This window comes from Lagopus leucura, unplaced genomic scaffold (assembly GCF_019238085.1).
Source record: "Lagopus leucura isolate 7727_CA_CO unplaced genomic scaffold, USGS_WTPT01 Super-Scaffold_702, whole genome shotgun sequence".
Classification (NCBI taxonomy): Eukaryota; Metazoa; Chordata; class Aves; order Galliformes; family Phasianidae; genus Lagopus; species Lagopus leucura.
This window is the reverse complement of record NW_024962254.1, coordinates 8,322,032-8,342,235: the sequence shown is the minus strand read 5'-3', so window position 1 is coordinate 8,342,235 and position 20,204 is coordinate 8,322,032. Positions and strand designations below refer to the sequence as shown.

General features: G+C 40.0%; 1 protein-coding gene across 4 annotated transcripts; it reads left to right on the top strand.

Moving 5' to 3' along the window:
• Positions 1-28: 28 nt before the first annotated feature.
• On the top strand, positions 29-20,092 carry MRE11 (MRE11 homolog, double strand break repair nuclease). Of its 4 annotated transcripts, none has more exons than XM_042862588.1 (20): positions 29-76; positions 338-445; positions 1,083-1,215; positions 1,932-2,092; positions 2,839-2,926; positions 3,832-3,973; positions 5,158-5,272; positions 6,169-6,354; positions 6,887-7,058; positions 8,196-8,276; positions 8,783-8,909; positions 10,590-10,693; positions 13,042-13,215; positions 13,828-13,890; positions 14,767-14,977; positions 15,818-15,895; positions 17,028-17,083; positions 17,538-17,605; positions 17,973-18,051; positions 18,822-20,092. In XM_042862588.1, exons 2-20 carry the CDS (start codon positions 426-428, stop codon positions 18,864-18,866), a joined length of 2,103 nt encoding a protein of 700 aa, XP_042718522.1. In that variant the 5' UTR covers positions 29-76; positions 338-425; the 3' UTR covers positions 18,867-20,092. The 4 variants fall into 4 exon arrangements, with proteins under 4 accessions (XP_042718522.1, XP_042718521.1, XP_042718524.1 ...); XM_042862587.1 differs by lacking the exon at positions 29-76 and adding an exon at positions 158-249; XM_042862590.1 differs by lacking the exons at positions 29-76; positions 338-445 and having other exon boundaries at positions 1,090-1,152; positions 1,951-2,092.
• Positions 20,093-20,204: the final 112 nt, after the last annotated feature.

The following is a 20,204-nucleotide window of genomic DNA, read 5'->3' as shown; positions in this document are numbered from 1 at the left end:
CGAGAGCGCGCTGCGAGCGGGCGGATCTCGCGAGAACGGCGCGGCGCTCGGCCGGGTGCTATAGAAACGGCGTGAGGTGGCCGCGGGGCGTGAGGGCCGGGCCCTGGGGGCTGTGGGGGCGTTCTGTTGGCCGGGCGGGGCCGGCTTCGGGGGCAGCGCCGCTTTCACGGTGTGAGGGGGTGGGCTGCGCTTGGTCGGAAGTGGCTGAAGTAGGTTCAGAGCTTGCTTGATCAGTGCCCGAGAGTGTTTGTAAGTGGTCCTTAATAAAAGTCTGAGTGGTTGTCGGCTCCGCTCGCTGTGCCCTTCGTTCTGATTCGTTTGTGTTCTTATCTCTTAGGCACTGATGCGTCTGTGACACCAGGAACCGGTTCTCTGCCCTCTGTGGCTGTGCTTGGAGCCTTTTTCTGAGGAATCCTAGCAGGAAGATGAGTGCCGTCGGCTTGCAGTAAGCTCTGTCTGCTGTAGCACGATGCAATTCTGCCATACCAGACAGCAAACCTTCGGTGCATTTGAAAGGAGCTAAGTGCTCAGAACTGTGCTTGTTCTTATGCAGGGTCTTTCCTTTGTGTGTTTGTGGATTCCCAAAACAAACAAACACAGAACGTTTATTTGCAGAGTTTTTCAAAGGCTGAAAGCACACAGAGCACCCTTTAGTTTTTCATCAGGTGTTTGCAGCCATTTTCTGAACTAAACTGATCAGGATAACCTAATTGTGAAACTGGTTTGTTTGGTCATAGAGTCATAGAATATCCTAAATTGGGAAGGGACCCATAAAGACCATCAAGTCCAACTCCTGGCTCCACACAGGACCACCCAAAAATCAGACCCTATGTCTGAGAGCATTGTCCAAATGCTCCTTGAACTCTGGCAGTTTGGGGTTGTGCCCCTCTGCCCTAGGTCTGTTCCAGGGCCTGACCAAGATCAAGTGCCACTTGCAAGTAAAGCAGTGAAACGTTTTGAGAGTATTACAGGAAAAGTACAGTGGTAAGGATTTTATAATAGATCTACTGTGTATTTAATGACTGTATACCAAACAAGTTACTTTAATAAGGCCTGTATTGAAATTTTCCTGGTTTATTTAGGGATGATGAAGATACCTTCAAGATACTGATTGCTACTGATATTCATCTTGGCTATTTGGAGAAGGACCCAGTGCGTGGCAATGACACATTTGTAACTTTTAATGAAATTTTGGAGCATGCTCAAAAAAATGAAGTAAGTATTACTTTCTGGAAAGTAAAGGAGATTAGAAAATCCATTCCAACCTGGTAGAAGCTATGTAGCTTAGTCTTGTAATCTTTTGTAATATTAAACTAAGCATTAATTTATTACAATCAGCTACATTTTTCCCTTAGTGAAAGAAATGCAAATATCTTTATGAGAGCATTCTTCTTAAATTATGACCTTGGATGTGTGATCGGTATTTTCAGTGCACTTGCACCACTTCCAGGGATATTTAGAGAGGCTTTATGCTGCAAGAATGGAAAATCACTGGGAGAGAAGAGGTACTGGGGGGATGAAAGGATAGAGCACAGCCTTACCAGAACCTGGAGACTTGGGGGTACTGGTGGGTGGCAGCTGAGCATGAGCCAGCAGTGTGCCCTCGTAACCCAGAGAGCCAGCTGTACCCTGGGCTGCATCCAGAGCAGTGTGGCCAGCAGGGTGAGGGAGGTGATCTTATCCTCTGCTCTGCGCTGCTGAGGCCTCACCTGGAGCACTGCCAGTCCAGATTCAAAATAATTTACTTAGTTTACTTATTCTGTAGTTAATTGGTTCATGAATATCTGCAACTACAGACTTGTTTTAAATAGGGGTCCAGGTATGAAGTATGTGGGAGTACTTAGAAGAAGTAATTTAATGAGTTTGCTTACAGGCTCTTAAGGTAATACAAAGTGCTGTATTGAATTAATGGAGCTCTTTGTTATATACAGGTGGACTTTGTTTTATTAGGTGGGGACCTCTTTCATGAAAACAAACCTTCCAGAAAAACAATACATACTTGTTTGGAGTCACTAAGAAAATACTGCATGGGGGATCGTCCTGTTCACTTTGAAGTTCTGAGTGATCAGGCAGTTAATTTTCAGTTCAGCAAGTAAGTCTGTTTCTTACAAGTTACGGTGTCATGTGTTTGTTTTTCATATTGGATGAACGTGTTGTGATTTTTATTTATTTATTCTTAAGTGCTGTATATCACAGAATGGCCTGGGTTGAGAAGGCCCATGATGATCATCACGTTCCAACCCCCCTGCTGTGTGCAGGGTCACCAACCACCAGACCAGGCTGCCCAGAGCCACATCCAGCCTGGCCTTGAATGCCTGCAGGCATGGGGCATCCACAGCCTCCTTGGGCAGCCTGTTCCTCTGTGACTGCCACCTTGAAGTGTTAGGCCTGTTTGTATGGGACAGTTTATAGCATCACCTCATCTATCACCTTCTATTAAGTCTGTAAAGGACCATTTATTGAGAAACCTCTGGAGATGTTTTAACAGTTGATAGATTGAAGTAATAAATAGGCTGTGTCTTACAAGTAAACCAACTTAAATGAATTACTGTGCTAAAATAAATGGTCTTTTGCGTGTAAAGGTTGCACAGTCTTCTGCTTTCGTATATTAGCTCTTTATTAATGATAAAAATATTTTTGCTACCATGCTCCCATTAGGAACTTCCAGACTGTGAATAAGAATCTTCTTCTGATGTGGAGCTTAAGTTTAATCCCAGCCACTTGGTATCATTTGTGCTGCTGTCGCGTATTTCTGATGACAATTTGAAGAAAATGTTGGGAATTTTTTGTTCACAAATTTGTCATTATATTATAACTTGTTTTCCTCTATTTGTTCAGGTTTCCATGGGTGAACTACCAGGATGAAAACCTCAACATTTCTATGCCAATTTTTAGTATTCATGGCAATCATGATGATCCCACAGGGGTAATTATTATTGTAATTATGCTACTATGTTACAAAAATAGTACTGTAGGATGGACTTGTATAAAAATACAATTCTTTAGGAACAGGCTTGTTTGAGTCAGTTCCTTCCCTCTTCATATCAATATTCTGTGTACCTTCTGAAATTCTCTTTGTGAGTGGCAGCAGCCTAAGGCTGTCTTTAAAAAAGAGAATTGAAATAAGGGATCCGTATGGACTCTATTATATCTCTTAATATACATAGGCTTTGATAACTGGGAACAGATTCACTTCCCATGCCAAGAAGTGGCAGCCCTTTGGAAAGTTTCTAAAACAAACTCATCTATAGAAACTGAAAGCCTTTTTTGTTAAGGAAAGGAAATGTTAATAGTTTGACTTGTGCTTAAATTCCTTGTATGATTGATAGGCATCTTCAATTTTGAGTCTTTAATTTCAAGTAGAGGCACTTCAAGGAAGGTAAACTAATAATGTTGAAATGCCTGTTTAAAATCCAACATCTAAAACTAAACAGGAAAAAAAAAAGAACATTTGAAAAGCATGCACTAAAGTAAGAGCTCTATATTTTATGACAAACAGCAGTGTATCATGGTGTACTATAACAGTAGTCTCAGTCCTACTACGACGTGTTGAGTTTAAGCAGTTTCTTGTAGATGCTGGCTGGGGTTCTCCCTTATTTTTCTGAATGATGTTTCATTTCCCATTGTTAAAATTAAGATTTGTAAGAAGGATTTTGCTTCTGTTCTGGTGAATACCAAAAAGTGCTAATATAGCTCTCTGGCAAGGTTTCCAACTGCAGAGTGTATTTAAGGAAGGATATTCTCTTTCCCTTCTGAAACTATTTCCCTTTGACTTTAAAGGCTACGTTTCCTGTTGAAAGCATTTATTTGATTCTCTCTGATTTTCTACAGGTGGATGCACTGTGTGCACTGGATATTTTAAGCTGTGCAGGATTGCTGAATCATTTTGGACGTTCAACTTCTGTGGAGAAAATAGATATTAGCCCCATTTTATTACGTAAGGGTAGAACAAAAATTGCTCTGTATGGCTTAGGTAAGAATTTTTCTGCCATGCTGTGGCTCATCTGTTCACATATTGCCAAAGGTCAATATGTCTAAATCAAGTTGGAACAGACACACCTTTCAGTCTGTTGCTGTATAAGTAAATGGAGTTGTATTCATTCAGTGCAGTGTTGCTGCTTTTTGTTTGCAGAAGTTCTTCACTCTGCCCCTTTATTTCATATCCAGCCATGAATGCTTCAACACTGATTTCCAAGCAGCTTTTACAGTTCTCTGTTAAGCTCTAGTTGGCCATGATTCCTTCTATTAAATGAAATATTTTAGAGTTTTCATGGTGTTCTAAAAGTTAATAATGAGTGTTCTAATACCACAATGTCAAACTTCATAAAAAGCAGTTGAATACCCCAAAAAAGATCACTATTGGGAAATGCAGCAGCCTTCTAAAGTGGAAATCTTGTGCAAAAATGTTTGAGAGATGTTTCGTTGAAGTCATCTCTGTTTTACACCCTCTAGACTTTGCTTGACTTATAGAGAACTTTTTCATGCAGAAGAGACATACGTTCCATGTGGGATTCTTTGAAGTCCATAATAAAAATGAAGCATCCAATGGTTGGTTTGGGTTTTGTTTAGTTAGTTGAGTTTATTTTGCTAGTTTTGTTTTTTTGTTTTTCTTTGCCTAAGGAAACAAACAGCAGCAGCCAGTTTAGAAGGACTGCAGATTTTTTTTTTCCTGCTGTGTGGGAAAGCACAGACTTTGTAAAATTCATGCTTTCTCTGTTGTTTTCTAGAGATTTTCAAAATATGCTTGAGAACTCCATCTCCACTCAGTCATATCTGGTTTTGGAGTGTTTCTTACAACAGAACGTGCTTATTCCATTGGCAAGGAATAAAACATCTCCTATTTTTTATTCTGCCCCTGGTACAGCGTTTGGCACATAAAATTGACAAAGAGTTTTTAAGCTAGATGTAGTCAGTGAAACTGCTTTCAGTTACTGAAAAGTAGATTTCTTGTCAGAATGCCTTGCATCGCTACAGAGGTTTTTGATATGACAGTGTTATACTTAGAGTTCATAATCCCACCATAGACTTCTTAGTTACAAAAATGACAATCTTACCAGGGGTTGTTCTACTCTATTATAAAGAGTTTCTAATTAAAACACTATAAAATATAGATAGACCACTCAAAAATGTTTTATTGTTTTGTTTTGTCCCCTGCAGGGGCCATTCCAGATGAGAGGTTGTATCGTATGTTTGTCAATAAGCAAGTAACCATGCTGAGACCAAAGGAGGATGAAGACAGTTGGTTTAACTTGTTTGTGATTCATCAGAATAGGTAGCAGTGCTGAATGAATTATGGTGACTTAAACTTACTGTGGTGTTCTCATGAAACTGCTTTGAAATCTGCAGGAGAGAAAGCCAGCTGTGCTGGCTGGTGCTTCGTGTGAAGATTTTCCCAAAAAGAAGCACTGTTTTACAGCTGTTCTTACAGAAGAACCATAATGGAAAAGAGTTGAAATAAATGATTCGGAAATGCTGGGAAGTTGATTCCCAAACTCTTCATACCTGAGAGCCAGGGAGGATTTCATTTAAGTATTAAGTCTGCTTGTTAGATGTGAGAGACCAGTAAACCTCATATCCCGTTTCCTAGACTTTGACCCATAATTCCATTAGTATTTTATCTTCACTTGCATTGCTATTCTTTACAGATTCTCTTAATTAGAGGATGTTAGCTTGTGTTCTTTCTGCCTACCCATTTCTTCCAGCAGTATCAGTAGGAACAGGCAGAGTTCTTTTCCAGATTCTTTGATTTTTTTCATGCATCACAGTGTGGCTGTCATGTGGGAGATAATGGTGAGGCAGAAGTCAACAAACACAGCTGGGACCTCTGGCTGTTGGCTCTGCCCAGTAGGCTGAAGGAGCTCTCAATCTCTTCCATCTTCAGGAAGGAGACAGAGAGCTTCATTCAGAACAGAAAAACCCTTCTGAAAATTTCCTGGTGTAAGTAAACTATCTTTGACTCAAATCTGTGTAAGTTGTCTTACCTAAATACTTCAAACAATTGGATGAAAGAAAAAATACGAAGAATGCCTGATGTAAAATATACATCAGGTATTTTTGCTGGAGATTCTCCATCATTTTAATATCACATTGGTGGTTTTCTCCTCCTTCGCTCCCCACCTGTGCCTACCTATTACTGTACACTAATTATTTTTCTGTTTTCTTGAATAGAAGCAAACATGGAGCCACAAACTACATTCCAGAGCAGTTTTTAGATGACTTTATTAATCTTGTTGTGTGGGGTCACGAACACGAGTGTAAAATAACTCCAGCCCAAAACGAACAGCAGCATTTCTATGTTACTCAGCCAGGAAGTTCAGTGGTGACGTCTCTGTCCCCAGGAGAAGCTGTAAAGAAGTATGTGATTTCTTTATTTTTTATTGTTATTTAGCTCTTGTCTCATGTGTATTGTGTTGACAAATGACATCTACATAGCCAAGAAAAATACTCCTTTTTGGTATGAAAGGGATTGTGTTGTAACATGGATCAGTGTCACAGTGTGACATGAGAAATGAAGCAGATGGAATCGGTGCCTGGGGTAAGTTTGTTTTACTGTGAACTAAACCTGATGTTCAAAACAAACAGAACTTATCCAAGAGGATAAGTTAAGGATAAGATAAATTGCAATGATATGAAGCGTGTGCAGAGCAGGCATAATCTGAATATGCTGTGTTGGAAGTCTTGCAGTGCCAACCCTGAAGTGAGTATCCAAGAACTTTCCATAGCTCTAAATTTTTTACTGTGGCTTTAAAACTTTTACTCCACCTCCCCCCACCCCTGCAAAAAAAAACAACAAAAAAAAAAACACCAAAGAACCGTGGGGTTTAGAACAAACTTCTGCACCATATTCTTAAGTTCATCTTCAAGTAAGTTGTCTTTTTCCTGCTAGGCATGTTGGTTTGCTGCGTGTTAAAGGAAAAAAAATGAAAATGCAGAGGATTGCTTTAGAGACCGTACGAACTTTCTATATGGAAGATGTTGTCCTGGCTGATCACCCAGAACTGTTTAATCCTGACAATCCTAAAGTAACTCAGGCAATACAAGCATTTTGCATGGAAAAGGTAACTTCTAATGCTAGTGGTATTCTGAAATCAGCATATGGGTGGGGAATGTGGTCTGTGACAAGTTTTAAGAGTGGAAGGTAAGGAATCTTATTTCTTGTCCCATGTTATTTGAAACTGACAAGTAGTGTTTCAACTGAGGGCTAATCCTATGACATTCACTGCAGCTTTGGACTCTAAACGAGGGTTACCTATTAAAGCAGGCTGTAACTGCTTCACAGATGTCCATCTGTCTTTCTACAAAAATTCCCACCTGGGGATGGGTCGTTGTATGGATGTATACTTTGGAACCAGCATAAATACACAGAGCTAAACCCGAAGAGCTGAGCTGTACAGTGTGAAATGATCCAAGTAGCTGAGGCAGGTTTACTGCTTGCTCTTGGTTCTTAGGGCTTTAGTAGATTCTTCTTGTTTTTTACCTGGAGTACTGTATCCAGTTCCGGGCTCCTTGGTACAAAACAGGCAGGGATCTCCTGGATAGAGTCCAGTGGAGGGCCATGAAGATGATAAAGGGCCTGGAGTGTGAGGAAAGGCTGAGCGACCTGGGTCTGTTCAGCCTTGAGAAAAAAAGACTCAGGGGATCTGAGTATCTTTAGTGTGAGAGTCAAAGAGACACGGACGACCTCTTTTCATAGGTCTGTAGGGACAAGACAAGGGGAAATGGCCAAAAACTGGAGCATAGGAATTCAGCACCAACATGCAAAGGAACTTATTCATGGTGAGGGTGATGGAGCACTGGCACAGGCTGCCCAGGGAGGTTGTGGATTCTACCTCTCTGGAGATATTCAAGACCCAACTGGATGCCTACCTTGCAGCCTGCTGTATATAGAAGCAATGGGATCTCAATTATCAGTCCGTAGCCTGTGACAAACACAATAGTTACTGTTATCTCACTGGTAAGAAGCAAAGACGTACTGATCACTAACATGTGGGGTGTGCTTTGGGGCCTGCTTTGCAGAGCAGTTGGACTTGATCTCTAGAGGTCCCTTCCAGCCCCTACAATTGTGATTCTTTTCCCTGGAAATGATCATGAGCAGATGTAGCTCAGCTGTATTGGAGATAGGCAAGTTACATTTGAAGGTTTCAGGTATCTGTAAGAGAGTAAAGTGGAATTGAATTCCTGTTTCTGCTCCATAGGTTGAAATGATGCTGGATAATGCAGAAAGAGAACGCCTTGGAAATCCACGCCAGCCAGAGAAGCCTCTCATTAGATTACGAGTAAGCTGTTCAATTTGGATTAGTTTGCTTTTGGAAAGTCACTGTGAAAAGTTGCAAAGGAAAAACAGTGCTTGTTGTATAAATACATGCAAATTCTTGCTGTGTACAGGCAGAACAGTCTGCTTTCGTGCTCTGATTCTTTTCACCTCTGGTAAAAATAATGTTGTGTGATACAGAATAAGATTGTTCATCAATGTACTTTGCTGGTCTGAATGAGGAGATGAAAAGTGACCATTTACAGAGGATTTTTTGAAGTCATATTATCATCCTGCATAACCTAATACATGGAAACTTTCCTTAACCCTTGCAAATGGAACAAGCTGCGAATCTGTGCTTGTATTGGCTATTCTGCATAGTATGGTGAAGCATTAATTGTAGATTGGCTTATTTTTCACTTCACTTTTTTTTTTTTTGCTTTGAAAGGTAACATAACAAGCTTGTCCTGGTTTGTATGACTTCACTTTTCCTGCTTGTTTCATGTTTTATTTTTTTCTGCCCTCACTTAGGTTGATTACACGGGTGGCTTTGAGCCATTCATCATCCATCGTTTCAGCCAGAAGTACATGGATAGGGTGGCCAACCCAAAGGACATCATACATTTTTTCAGACATCGTGAACAAAAAGAGAAAAATGGTAATTGGAAAGGAAGGCTCTCCTTAGCTTTCATTTTTTCTTCCTTTGTCTTGTTACTCAGTCTTTGCTGAACTTCGGTGTCTACCAAAGTTACAGGGATAGTAATGATGTATATAATCTTACTGCAGAAGAATTTCTACTAGATTCCCAGGTTTGTCTAAAAATTCTGATATTGAATGCAGTGTCTGTCAGGTAGTTGTTCATAAATAATTCCCTTTTACCTCAAATCCCACTGAGTTGCCTGCAGTGCTACCTATGGCCCCATATCAGACTGAGTCATAATCATGAGGAAAAAGCATTAAACGCCTTCCTGCTCAGGCATCATCTCAATTCATCTCAGAAGGAGATGGTTGGCTTTGGGCTCTCTGTAGGAAAAAAGGTGTATGAGGGGCTTCTGGCTTCTCAGCCTGTTCCACGGGTGTTTCCCTTCAAGCATTTTGTGGCAAAACAAATAACAGCTGTTGTTGTAGCACTTCTCACTGTGCCTGGAATTTGTAATAAATGGTTAATAGATACTGCCCTAATACTGGATTTGTAATAGGCACTAATGAAAGTACAGCTTGTACGAGAACATACTGTGCTAATCTAAAGAACTGTTAATGTTACACATTAGTGCATTCTGAATACTCCAATTCCAGAGACAGTTATTCTTTCCGTTGTCAGTTTTATAAAGATTGAAGCATGGTGGTTCATGAATAAAAACAACTTCTAGGGAAGAGGTTTTGGTTTTTTTTAAATTATGCAGTGTTGTCCTTGTTTGGTTTGGTTCTGTTTTTGATTTGCTCATTAAACATTCCCATTAACATTTTCAGAATGTAAAACAGCTCCCTCGCTGCATTTTATCAATGCATTTTAATTTTCCTTTTTATTCTGAACTTGAGGAAGGAAATATAAGAAGAATGCCGTGGATCTTTGCATTACTTTGCTACCTTCTGCTGTAAGTTAGGCGGCTGATGAAGCAGGCAGAATTTCCTTTGCATGTATACGTAACACTATGGCTCAGTACGGGATGATGGTCACACTTTTAATAGTTCAGAAGTTGTTATTCTTTGTTTCTCTGGTTATAGCTGCTTATCTAACAAGGCCAACACAGCAGCGTTTTATGCTTGGCTGTGGCAAACGTCTAGAAATAGTCATTAGAATCATAGAATGCTTTGGGTTGGACAGGATCTTTAAGATCATCTGGTTCCCATCCCCCTGCTGTAGGCAGGGACACTTCCCACTGCACCAGTCTGCAGTCATTTCATGGTGTGGTGTGCGATAGCCTCAGGTGATCATCACCATCATTCTTCTGTTGTTCCTGCCTTGCTTCCTTGGAGTGCAGGGCAGCCTCACTGTGCTGTGCATTTTTCTTTTACTCACTGTTAACCAAGCATATTATGATAGCCTTCAGGATGTGGTGTTCTGTTCCTAATTCCAGAAGTTCAGTAGTTAGAAGTATCTTTTGTATCCATGAGGAATGTGGTTGTCTTGTATAGATATTTCATCTGTTATATTTACTGTGTTTGCATCCAGTAGTGTACAGCTTGAATAAACCTTTACACATAAAAGGGACCATGATTCCTAAGAGACCTATATTATATATTTTTTCCTCTTTACTTACTATAATTAGGATAATTAAAATCTGTCAGTTCCTGCATGAGTTGTGGGTTACGGTGTCACTATGCTTTTCTGTTTTAGACAATGATCTTAACTTTGGAAAGCTGTTTAGCAGACCTGCTTCTGAGGGGGTGACACTGAGAGTGGAAGACCTCGTAAAGCAGTATTTTCAGACAGCAGAGAAGGTATCTTTGTACCTTTTATGAATTTGTGTATACGTTTTTTCTTTTGTTGCACACATTACTTATGTAAAGTACTTATAGTATATGCTGAGAAGACTGACAGCCATCAAGAAGTTCCTTTATTTCCTATATAACTGTGTATGCCTTAGATAAGCAATTGTTGCACATAGGGTGTATGAACACACACTGTTTTGATAAATCACAGTAGCTCTTCATGTGAAATTGTAGCATCTGCCCTGTGCTGAATGTTGCATTCTGTTGCTACCAAAGGAAAGCCTGAGGCAGCAGGACCTCAGAAGCTACCTTAATTTATTATGGGGAGGTGGTGAGGCTGTACCAGTTACAAGTACCTACTGAGTTGGAATCATTTGTTACACTGCAGTGTGTTTGGTATCCTCAGACTTAGTGCAGTTCCACATGTTTAAACAGGAGCAGAGAGGACAAAGAAAGCACCTGGCAGTTTGCTTTTGTGTCACCCTTTCATTAAACCTTATCTACTGCCTTTCCCCAGCTATGGGGCTGCAAAGTCTTAGGAGTGAAATACAGTGACCAGTGAGTCAGCCACCCAAATGCTGAATCTAGAAGCTATTTCAGAACATGATTTATAGAAGCTTTTTAGAACTAGGATTCTTGAGGCAGAGATCACTAAATTTATCACCTTGCCTGACATAAATTAAGCTCTGGAAGGGCTCTCTGCTGTCTGAATATGATAGGGAATGGAACCCAGGATGAGTAATTCAGAAGCAAGCAGTGCTTCAAATGTGTGCCATCCCTGAATCCATGGAGAGATCATGGAGGGTCAAACACTGTACTATTTTATGAAGAACAGTTCTGCTTTTAAACTGTTTTCTTCCCTTCTGCAAAATTGTCCCTCTTAGACCATTTTCCCAATTTCTTTGTATATTCTTGTATAAACAACTTGTATAAACCAGTTCTAGCTTTTGAGGTCTGTTTCAGTTGCTCAGCATCTCTAAAAGACCTGAAAGAATCAGCTGATGTTTCTGGAAGGCTTACAGCAGGGGGATAATACATTTCAAGTCAACAGTGCTGAAGGAAGAAATAGAAGTGGAGGAAGTATGTTGCCCCCAAGATGGGGAAAGGGCTTGAGCTTCAGGCTCTGCTAGGCACTTCATCTTGCCTGGTTAGGTGGACAGAACAGCAGTCAGACCCTGAGGTGGCACAGGGCTGTAGTGGGGTGTTCCAAAAATGTTAAACCCCAAATATCTAACAAGCAGCAGGCATTTTGGTTCTGCTGTTGCTGGTGAGCTAAGGCCTGGGAAATGAAATCACTGCTATTTGTTTCTTTAGTAAGTTGTATTTTTTTTTTTTCTACTCCTTCAGAGGAAACCTTAATTGCTGAAAGTCAGCACAAACATTCTGCATCATTGCAGTCAGTCTCTCTTTTGAGATGCTTGCCTTATCGTTTTGTAAACTTAATTGATAAAAATTGATTCCCCAGTTAAGCATTATTTCAGGGAAGGTTTTTTGCTTCTGGTGTAACTCACAGTACAATTCCTAAAGGACAAGTGGAAGGATCAAGGGTTATTAAGAAGGGTATATATAATGCTTTTTATTAAGAAATTCTGTGCTTTAGTTTACAGTCAGAAAAAACTGCTGTTTGAACACTTCTCGTGTAGGGGTTTCTTTCTCAGAGCATCTTTTCTTACTCTGTTGGGGTAAAGAAGATGAAGAAGAGAATGGCAGTAGAACACCACCAGTAGCTTCTGCTATTTCTGCTAATTAGTGCTGGTGGTAATATCTCATTGTAGAATATTTTGATGAATAGCATCTCACTTGATGACCAAAGGTTGGTATTTACAGGATTGCATTTCAGTAGAGTAGATTTCTGCTTAATAGCTCTTAATGCTTCGGAATAATTTACTCAGCTCTGTCACTGTCAGTTTTTTAATAGTAATGTTTTACAATAAAACTAATTAGCTTAGCATCTGTAATAATGCAGTGCCTGTTTCTAATTACTTTTTATGTCTCCACAAGTAGATCTTTGTTAATTTTAAAATGGGAGGTTGACTGGGAAAAAATACAGCATTACAGCTCAGTAATACGTTTGAGACAAATTGTTTTAGATATGAGCAGCATTGCAATTTCCTTACTACTTATGAAATATAATGTGGAAAATACTACATTAGGTGAGGCATAACGTGCTAATAGCAGCTGAGTTGTGCCTATTGGAGGAATGATGTTTGCTTGTTGCTCTTTTTTTTTTTTTTTTTTCTGATTGAAATCTTCAGTGCTACTTCAGTGTTACTTCCTTTGAAACCAAGCATAACGTTTAGTGGGATAGCAGGAATATCACTCATTTTCTTTGAAACTGTTTTCCCCTTATTTTAAAGAAAGTACAACTTTCACTCCTAACTGAAAGAGGAATGGGAGAAGCAGTGCAGGAGTTTGTGGACAAAGAAGAAAAAGATGCCATAGAGGAGCTGGTGAAGTTTCAGCTGGAGAAAACACAAAGATTTCTTAAGGAGCGTCACATTGATGCAGAGGAAGTAAAAATAGATGAGGAGGTAATGGTCTGTCATGGTCAAATCTTTACAAGAGGTGGAGACAGTAAAAAAGTTGGTGCTCAGAGCTGGTTACATAACCTTGCCTATGTGCTGCACTTGCAACACTTGTCTCTAGTCCTTTTCTGTAATTAATATGGGGATTGGGTTCCAGATAGAGAGTTCATAAGTTTGTGCTGAAGATGTTTGTGTTATGTGTGTATTACAGTTTCTCTCTTCTCAATAATCCTGGTCTCCTGTCTTTCTGCTTCACCCTTTACCTTGCCTTCTCCATTTATTCCTGTTTCATTGTCACTTATTGACTATTTACTTATTTTGCTTCTCTTGAACGTATCTCCTGCATTTCATCATTTGCCCTGCATTTCATCATGTGCAGTTACAGGAGAGCTGCCAATGGGGTGTGAGATGCTTAATTAGTAGCATCACACAGACTGTGGTTAGTATAAGAAGTCTCTAAACAAAGCTTTAAGCTATTTTTACTTTCTTGCTCTCCTCTTGCATGAGCTTGACTTCAGTTCAGAGATAAAGACTTCTTTCTTACTATGTTTCCAATACTGTACAAGTTGTTATTCTGAAGGAAACTGTTTTTTTTTATTACTGTTGTTATTCATTCAGGTGCGAAAATTTAGAGAGAGTAGAAGAGAAAACACTGAAGAGGAGGATGAGGAAGTTCGAGAGGTAACTGCTCAGAGTTTTGGACTTAGACTCAAGGATGGAATTTTGCGTATGAGTGAAGTCACTGTATAAATAACTCAGCATCATCCCTGCCAAAAGTGCCTGTCTACTGCGAGAAGATTAACAAGTCTTGTAATCATCCTTTGTGCAATATGTGCCTGAGATGCTGCTTAGTTCAGCCTTTGAGATCTGCTCTTCTAGAAGTTTGTGAACCTGAGTGTTCAGTTGCCCTTGCTTTGAACCAGGCAGGTGGCCTTCAGAGCTCTGTCAGCTTCAGCTGTTGGTGATCCCATCACCAGTGGAGATGTGAATGGGCTATATTGATACTTAAAGAAATTGCTGCTACTGATAAATGTTTTGGTACTGTTGACCTTATCAGCAAACCAGGTCCTAGATCTCCTGCAGATTTGTGTCTAGATGTTATAACTTTCCATAGAGAATTCCCAACCACTGCTGGTTTGTTTCTATAAGCTGTGTGGGACTGGTATGAAATTTTGAGGGAAAGAACAGCTAGAAGAAGATTCGCTTCTAATCTGCTGTATTTTCACTTTAACAAGTTGTCACTGATGTCAGTGAAGATAATGTCAGTGGAGCTCAGAGAATTCTTCACCTGAGCAGGCGTATGTAGTTGACATAGGTTGATTTATTGCTCACAGCAGAGTTAGGTGAACAACCACATTAACCAGCTCCACAGCTGACAGCTGCACATCCAAATGAAATAAAATAAATACTCAGCTTTTTGACAGATATCCTTGCCTTTCATAAGGCTGTGGATTTGGATCTTTTAAGGCTCAGTTGTTTGTCACAACAAGGATTCAACAGGAGTGCATTTCGTAATTTAAGATTCTTTTTTGTCTGGCACTTATTGTTCCATTACAGGCAATGACGAGGGCTAGAGCTCACAGGTCCAAGGATGTGGTTCTTGACTCAGCCTCCAGTGATGAAGAACTCATGGATACAGGGATGAAAGCCTCTGGTGATTCAGATGATGACATTCCTACAACACTGAGCCGAGGAAGGGGTAGAGGAAGGGCAAGAGGTGCAAGAGGGCAAAATTCAACAGCAAGAGGGTCATCTCGAAGGGGAAGAGGTAAGAAATACACTCAAATTCTCCACTGACATTTTTCTTTGAAAGGATTCTCTCTTCAAATGCTTCCATCAAGTGGAAGCTTCTAGCTAAAAAACACCCAGAGAGAAAATAAAATGCTGAAATGATTTAGGTACTGTGTGATACAGAACTGTGTCTTCTGTGACTTAAGTTGTGACTTTTTCATGGTGCATTTAAAAGGAAGTTACCGTTCTTCCCAGCTATGGAGGCACAGTAGGTTCATAAGAGATCCATTACTAGGAAGGTCTGTTCCTGTGAATTGCATGGATATATCTTTGTTGCTAATGGTAATGCAGTGTTATGCATTTAATAGTATAGACACAATGTACAGATTGTCTTAAATTGCTCCTTAGCTTTGTGTGATCGTGCAGACCTTGTGTTACGGGGGGCAGTAAAAAAAATAAATACAAGATGGGGACCTGCAATGCTGTACTCCTTTGAGTTGTCAGTAATATGCCCAGAGGTCTTAAGTGAGAGATCTAAGAGCAAGAAGGACAGTCATCTTAGGATGGGGTTGGTTAGTGCCTGAAGTCAGTTTTGAGCGTGTGATATAATGTTGTGATTCAGGTCAGAGCAGTGACATGACGTGTGCTGAGACACTGTCTGTGGAGCTGTAAACACTTGACCCAAAGTAGCTCATCTGTTTGTAAGGAGACTTTGTGTCAAGGAAGAAAGGAAGGGAGTAAAGAGTAATTAGGTTTTTATGTGACTTGCCTTTCATTGTTGAGAAAAATTATAGAAAATGTCATGCAGGAAAAAAAAAACCTTTAGAAATTAAAAATGACACCAAACAGACTTGGATGTTGTTTATTTTTCCTATAGGAAACACTAGCCAAGGGTCATCTACTAGCAGCAGAACATACAAGTCTGTGCCTGACAAGAATTTGTCTATCATGGATGGTAAGCCTATGTTCTGTCCATCACTCTGATATGCTCTCCTGTTGTAGGAAATTTACTTACTGGATGTATCTTAATTGCCTTCATTTCTATTAGTCAGGTTCAGCTGGGAGAGATGATTTTGGTTCTAATGAAGCAGGATAAGTAACAGTGATGAAAGAAGGAAAAAAGTAATTATATCTGCTGTCACTGGGGATAAAATGAGATGTGCTGGGAACACTGGAATAGGACTTGATGATCCTTGTGGGTCCCTTCCAGTCTGGGCTATTCTTTGATTAGGCTGGAACTGGGCACAGGTAACAGTTCACTGTAAGCTGTATGCAGTTCTTTAAGGAGTATGAATAGAAGGAATATGTCTTAGCAGCAACTTTTCTGTACAGAATATGCAGGAACTGGTTAAAATTCTTAAACTTGATGATACTTACAGGTTTAGTAAGCTTTAATCTTGCCTTACTTTTTGCAAATTTAAGGAACATTGGTTTGTAGCAGAGAAGAGGAATTCATCTGCACTGTAAGCTGCATGCAGGAGAGCAGCCCTTCCCTGGTACAGAGGGCAGGCTCTGAGGAAGTGATGTAGATGATCTCAGTACTAAAGAGAAAATACTGCTCAAGAATTTTTACATAAATCCTCTCCAAAATACCCAGAGGTGGCTCAAGTTTTATTTAAATTAATCATAGACTCAGCAAATGACCAAAAACAATGCAGAGAAATCAACTTCAGAAAATGTGTTAATGTCTGCTAGGGATGTCCAGCCCTTTGATTTGCCTGAGCCACTTAAAAAACTGGGGAACAAAACCACAAAACTGACAGGTCAGGTGCATATGGATGTGACATACAGGAGTGTCAGTTATGGTAATGCCTTCCTCTGCCTCTTAACTACAGCTGCTGATGTTTTTTCATCCAGACTGGGAAGCTCCTCCTGATGCGGGTTGTCAGACATCAGCAAGGCTTAGCTTCTGCTGTTATCTGCCTGGGACCTTTGCTTCTCTTAGTTTGAGGTTGACTTGCTTTCTTTACAGAGCATTTTTTATTGCACAGGAAACTGATGCTAAGCAGGTTTCCTGAAAGGAACAGAATACTTACTGCATTTTATTGTGTGAGCACTTGAAAATACTGCATTTATTTCTTTCCCAGCCTTTAGGTCTTTGAAACCAGAGACTTCCCAGAGTGCGTCTAAATTTTTCTCTGAGGTAAGAAGCATCTGAAAAGTAGTGAAGCTGCATAGCTGCTGCCTTTTGCTGCCATCTGCTTTGAGAAACAAACACACAGTCATAACATTGGCCTCAACCAGCAGGTGTTCTCAAGCTATGAGTTCCAACAGGAAGGTTCCACATGCTGATTTGTAGGCTTCTTTTTGGTATGGGGTCTGTATGTGCAACACAAAGACCAGGTGTTACTTGTGACCATAGTCTGAGATACTAAGAGTAAATACATGAGTGTTTTTTGGGTTTCTGCAAGGTCTTGTGCAAGAACTGCACACATAGTACAGTTTTCCTCTAGAGCCTTCTCATATGTGCTCTGTAAATAAGTAGCTATATACTTGAAATGAATTCAGGAAAGTTACTGTGCAATAATACAGCAGTATTATGTGTTCTATTTCTCTAAAAATAAGTTCTGTGGAAAAGCCTGGTGTCTGTCTTTCAGGATATTATAGATGATGAATTGGATCTAGAAGAGTCTCATATTAGTCTTTCCTCCAAAACAAACCAAAGGTCAGTATGTTTATTTGGTGGGTGCTACAGTGGCTGCCTCATTTCTGACTGGTTTTTGGCAGAGCCCGGGGAACTGATGCACTGCCTGAAAGAACAGCCTGTCACAAATTTCATACTGCAGCTTACAGAACTCATCTGTATTTTTTGCCCGTTAACGTGGGTGATCTTCAATGAAAATAAATTGGAGTACTGACTGGCATAAGCTATAAGCTAGGTCAGAGTTTCAGAATCTGTTACTTTGAGACTTTGAATCATTTTGCTCATTGTTATTATTTGTTGTTGTTAAACTATTGATGGATGAAGGGAAACTTTCTGAAATGTCTGCCATCTGATAACGTGCTGGTACCTTTTTTGTTTTCTTTTTAAGATTCTCAGCTATGTCTTTTTTTGGTAAAAGAGGTTCACAAAGCCAAACGTCCAGAGGAGTTGATTTTGAGTCAGATGAGGTATGGTACATTGTAACCTTTGTTGTCTGTTTATGTGAATTTCTATAGATTATTGGTTTTGCAGTTATTTAAATAAAGCATTTCTGAGTAAAATCAAATTATTCTTACTAGCATGACTAGATTATTATAACCAGCTTTAGTATATATACATAGACAAAAAAATAAGGCTAGAAAGGGAAATATCTTACATTGAGTAAGTTAGATTTCCTGGGAATTAAGTAATTGTTTTATATGTGATTTTGCACTGAACACACACTGTACAGTGTGTTGTTATAGAATAATAGCAGGCTGGCACATAACCAGCACCACAACCTTAATGATATCAAGTGTTGACCACTTCAGAGAAAGAGAAGATGCTAAATTCTTACCCCTTCTTTCTGCCATCTCTTCCTGTACTTGAAGTGCAGCACTACGTGTTTGTTCCAACATGCAGAAATAGTAGTTCTGATACATGGAAACCTCAGTGAAATACAGTGTGTGATATGGAAATGGCTCTAATTTCACTGAGGTATGTGCTGCTCAGGATTATAACCTTTTCCCAGCTCACCCCAAAATCCAGGTTGCTGTTGTGATCACACCGACTCTGCATATTTGTGACTTGAACTTTTAAATCAATCGGTAATATCCCTGCAATCAAAAGCAATAAAAACAGGCTTGTCAGAAAGCACAGAATTGAGTGACCTGTCTATGTTAATCTAAAGGTGACTTTACCTTTTATGACTCAGAATGTGTGTTAGCTCTAATAATGCACATCTGTTTACGTATTGCAGGATGACCCGTTCAAAAGCACTGCAGCATCACGAAGAAAGAAATGATCTCTGCCTCGCTACGCAGAAGAGACTGTGGAGTAAATGGAAAGCAGTTTGCAAGGCATACTCTGCATGACGTTTCTCTGTATGTGGTAGTTTGCCTGCAGCCTTCACTTCTATGAAATGTTTTCAGTGGCACCAAATTTAGTATTACTGGGTTTTACATTAATGGTGCGTGTAGATACGAGTGCATACTTGGGCAGCAAGACATTCGTTTTCAGTTTTCTACAGTTACAGTTGAAAACTCTTTAAGAGTAATAATTTAATCAAAAAATGCTGATTTCAGTAATAAAGCTGGAAAGTATCCTAATACTTTCAACTTAACAGAACTAAACCCGCCGTGGCACTGTTACTGAATGTCAGAGTACACAGAAGTTACTGCTGCTGTGTAGTTTAGGAGCTGGCAAGGAGTTCAGATAGAGCTGCGTTCTCAATGTTTACCTTGTTAGTAGGATTTAAGAGCTAGAACCTTACAGCTTCATGAGGAATGCTGACTGAAGAGTACAGCAGTGAGCTAGTAACAAGCATGCCATCGCCTCTTACCATTTCCTTAGCTAACAGTTTTCCAGGTGTCTACTGCCATGCTCTTCCTAAAATGTCATCGCCATTTTTCAAAAGATTTCTTCATATGAGGTTTTTAAAATATGGTGCTTGATTCACAGTGGGAGAAGCACTCCTGTTGAGGGATCCAAGACCCATCTCTCCTTCCCCTTCTCCTCCTCTGTGCCCCACTCTGCAGAAGGTGGTGTTCTACAGCGGCAGCCTTTAGAATTAGCTGAGGGAAAAGCTGGAAGTGATCACCAGCTTACACCCCAACGTGTCTGAGAAACACCAAATGAGTGATGGAAGCCATGCTTTTGCATTTCTGTGTCCTCTGTCGGAGGGATTGGGTGTTTATGGTGTTCTGGCTCTCACTGCACATGCCTGTTACTTCGTGTGCACTTGTGCTGTAGAGCAGACCTAAATGACCCTTGAGCTTCCTGAGGACTTCATAGAAATGATCAGGTCTGTCAAATTTCTAACGTAATGCTCAGGAGCAATTTGCAGAGAAGTGCTATTGCTTGAGACATCAGGAGATAATTTGGTGTGTCTTTATTTTCATAAAGAGCTGTCACAGCTATCATAATGTTACCTATGCAAATAAAAAGCTGTTGTAAATGCCCTCCAGGATAAAGGTTTACATTTTTTTTTTTTTTTTTTTTTTAAATAAAGCATTTCTGTTTAATAAATTCTGAATGTCAATTGTGTGAACTTCTTTGAGTGGGAGGCATTGAGTTTTTTTAGAATACTTTTACCTCTTTATGAGCCTGGCCTCAGCCGTTTGCCTACCTCCCTTGAAATAAA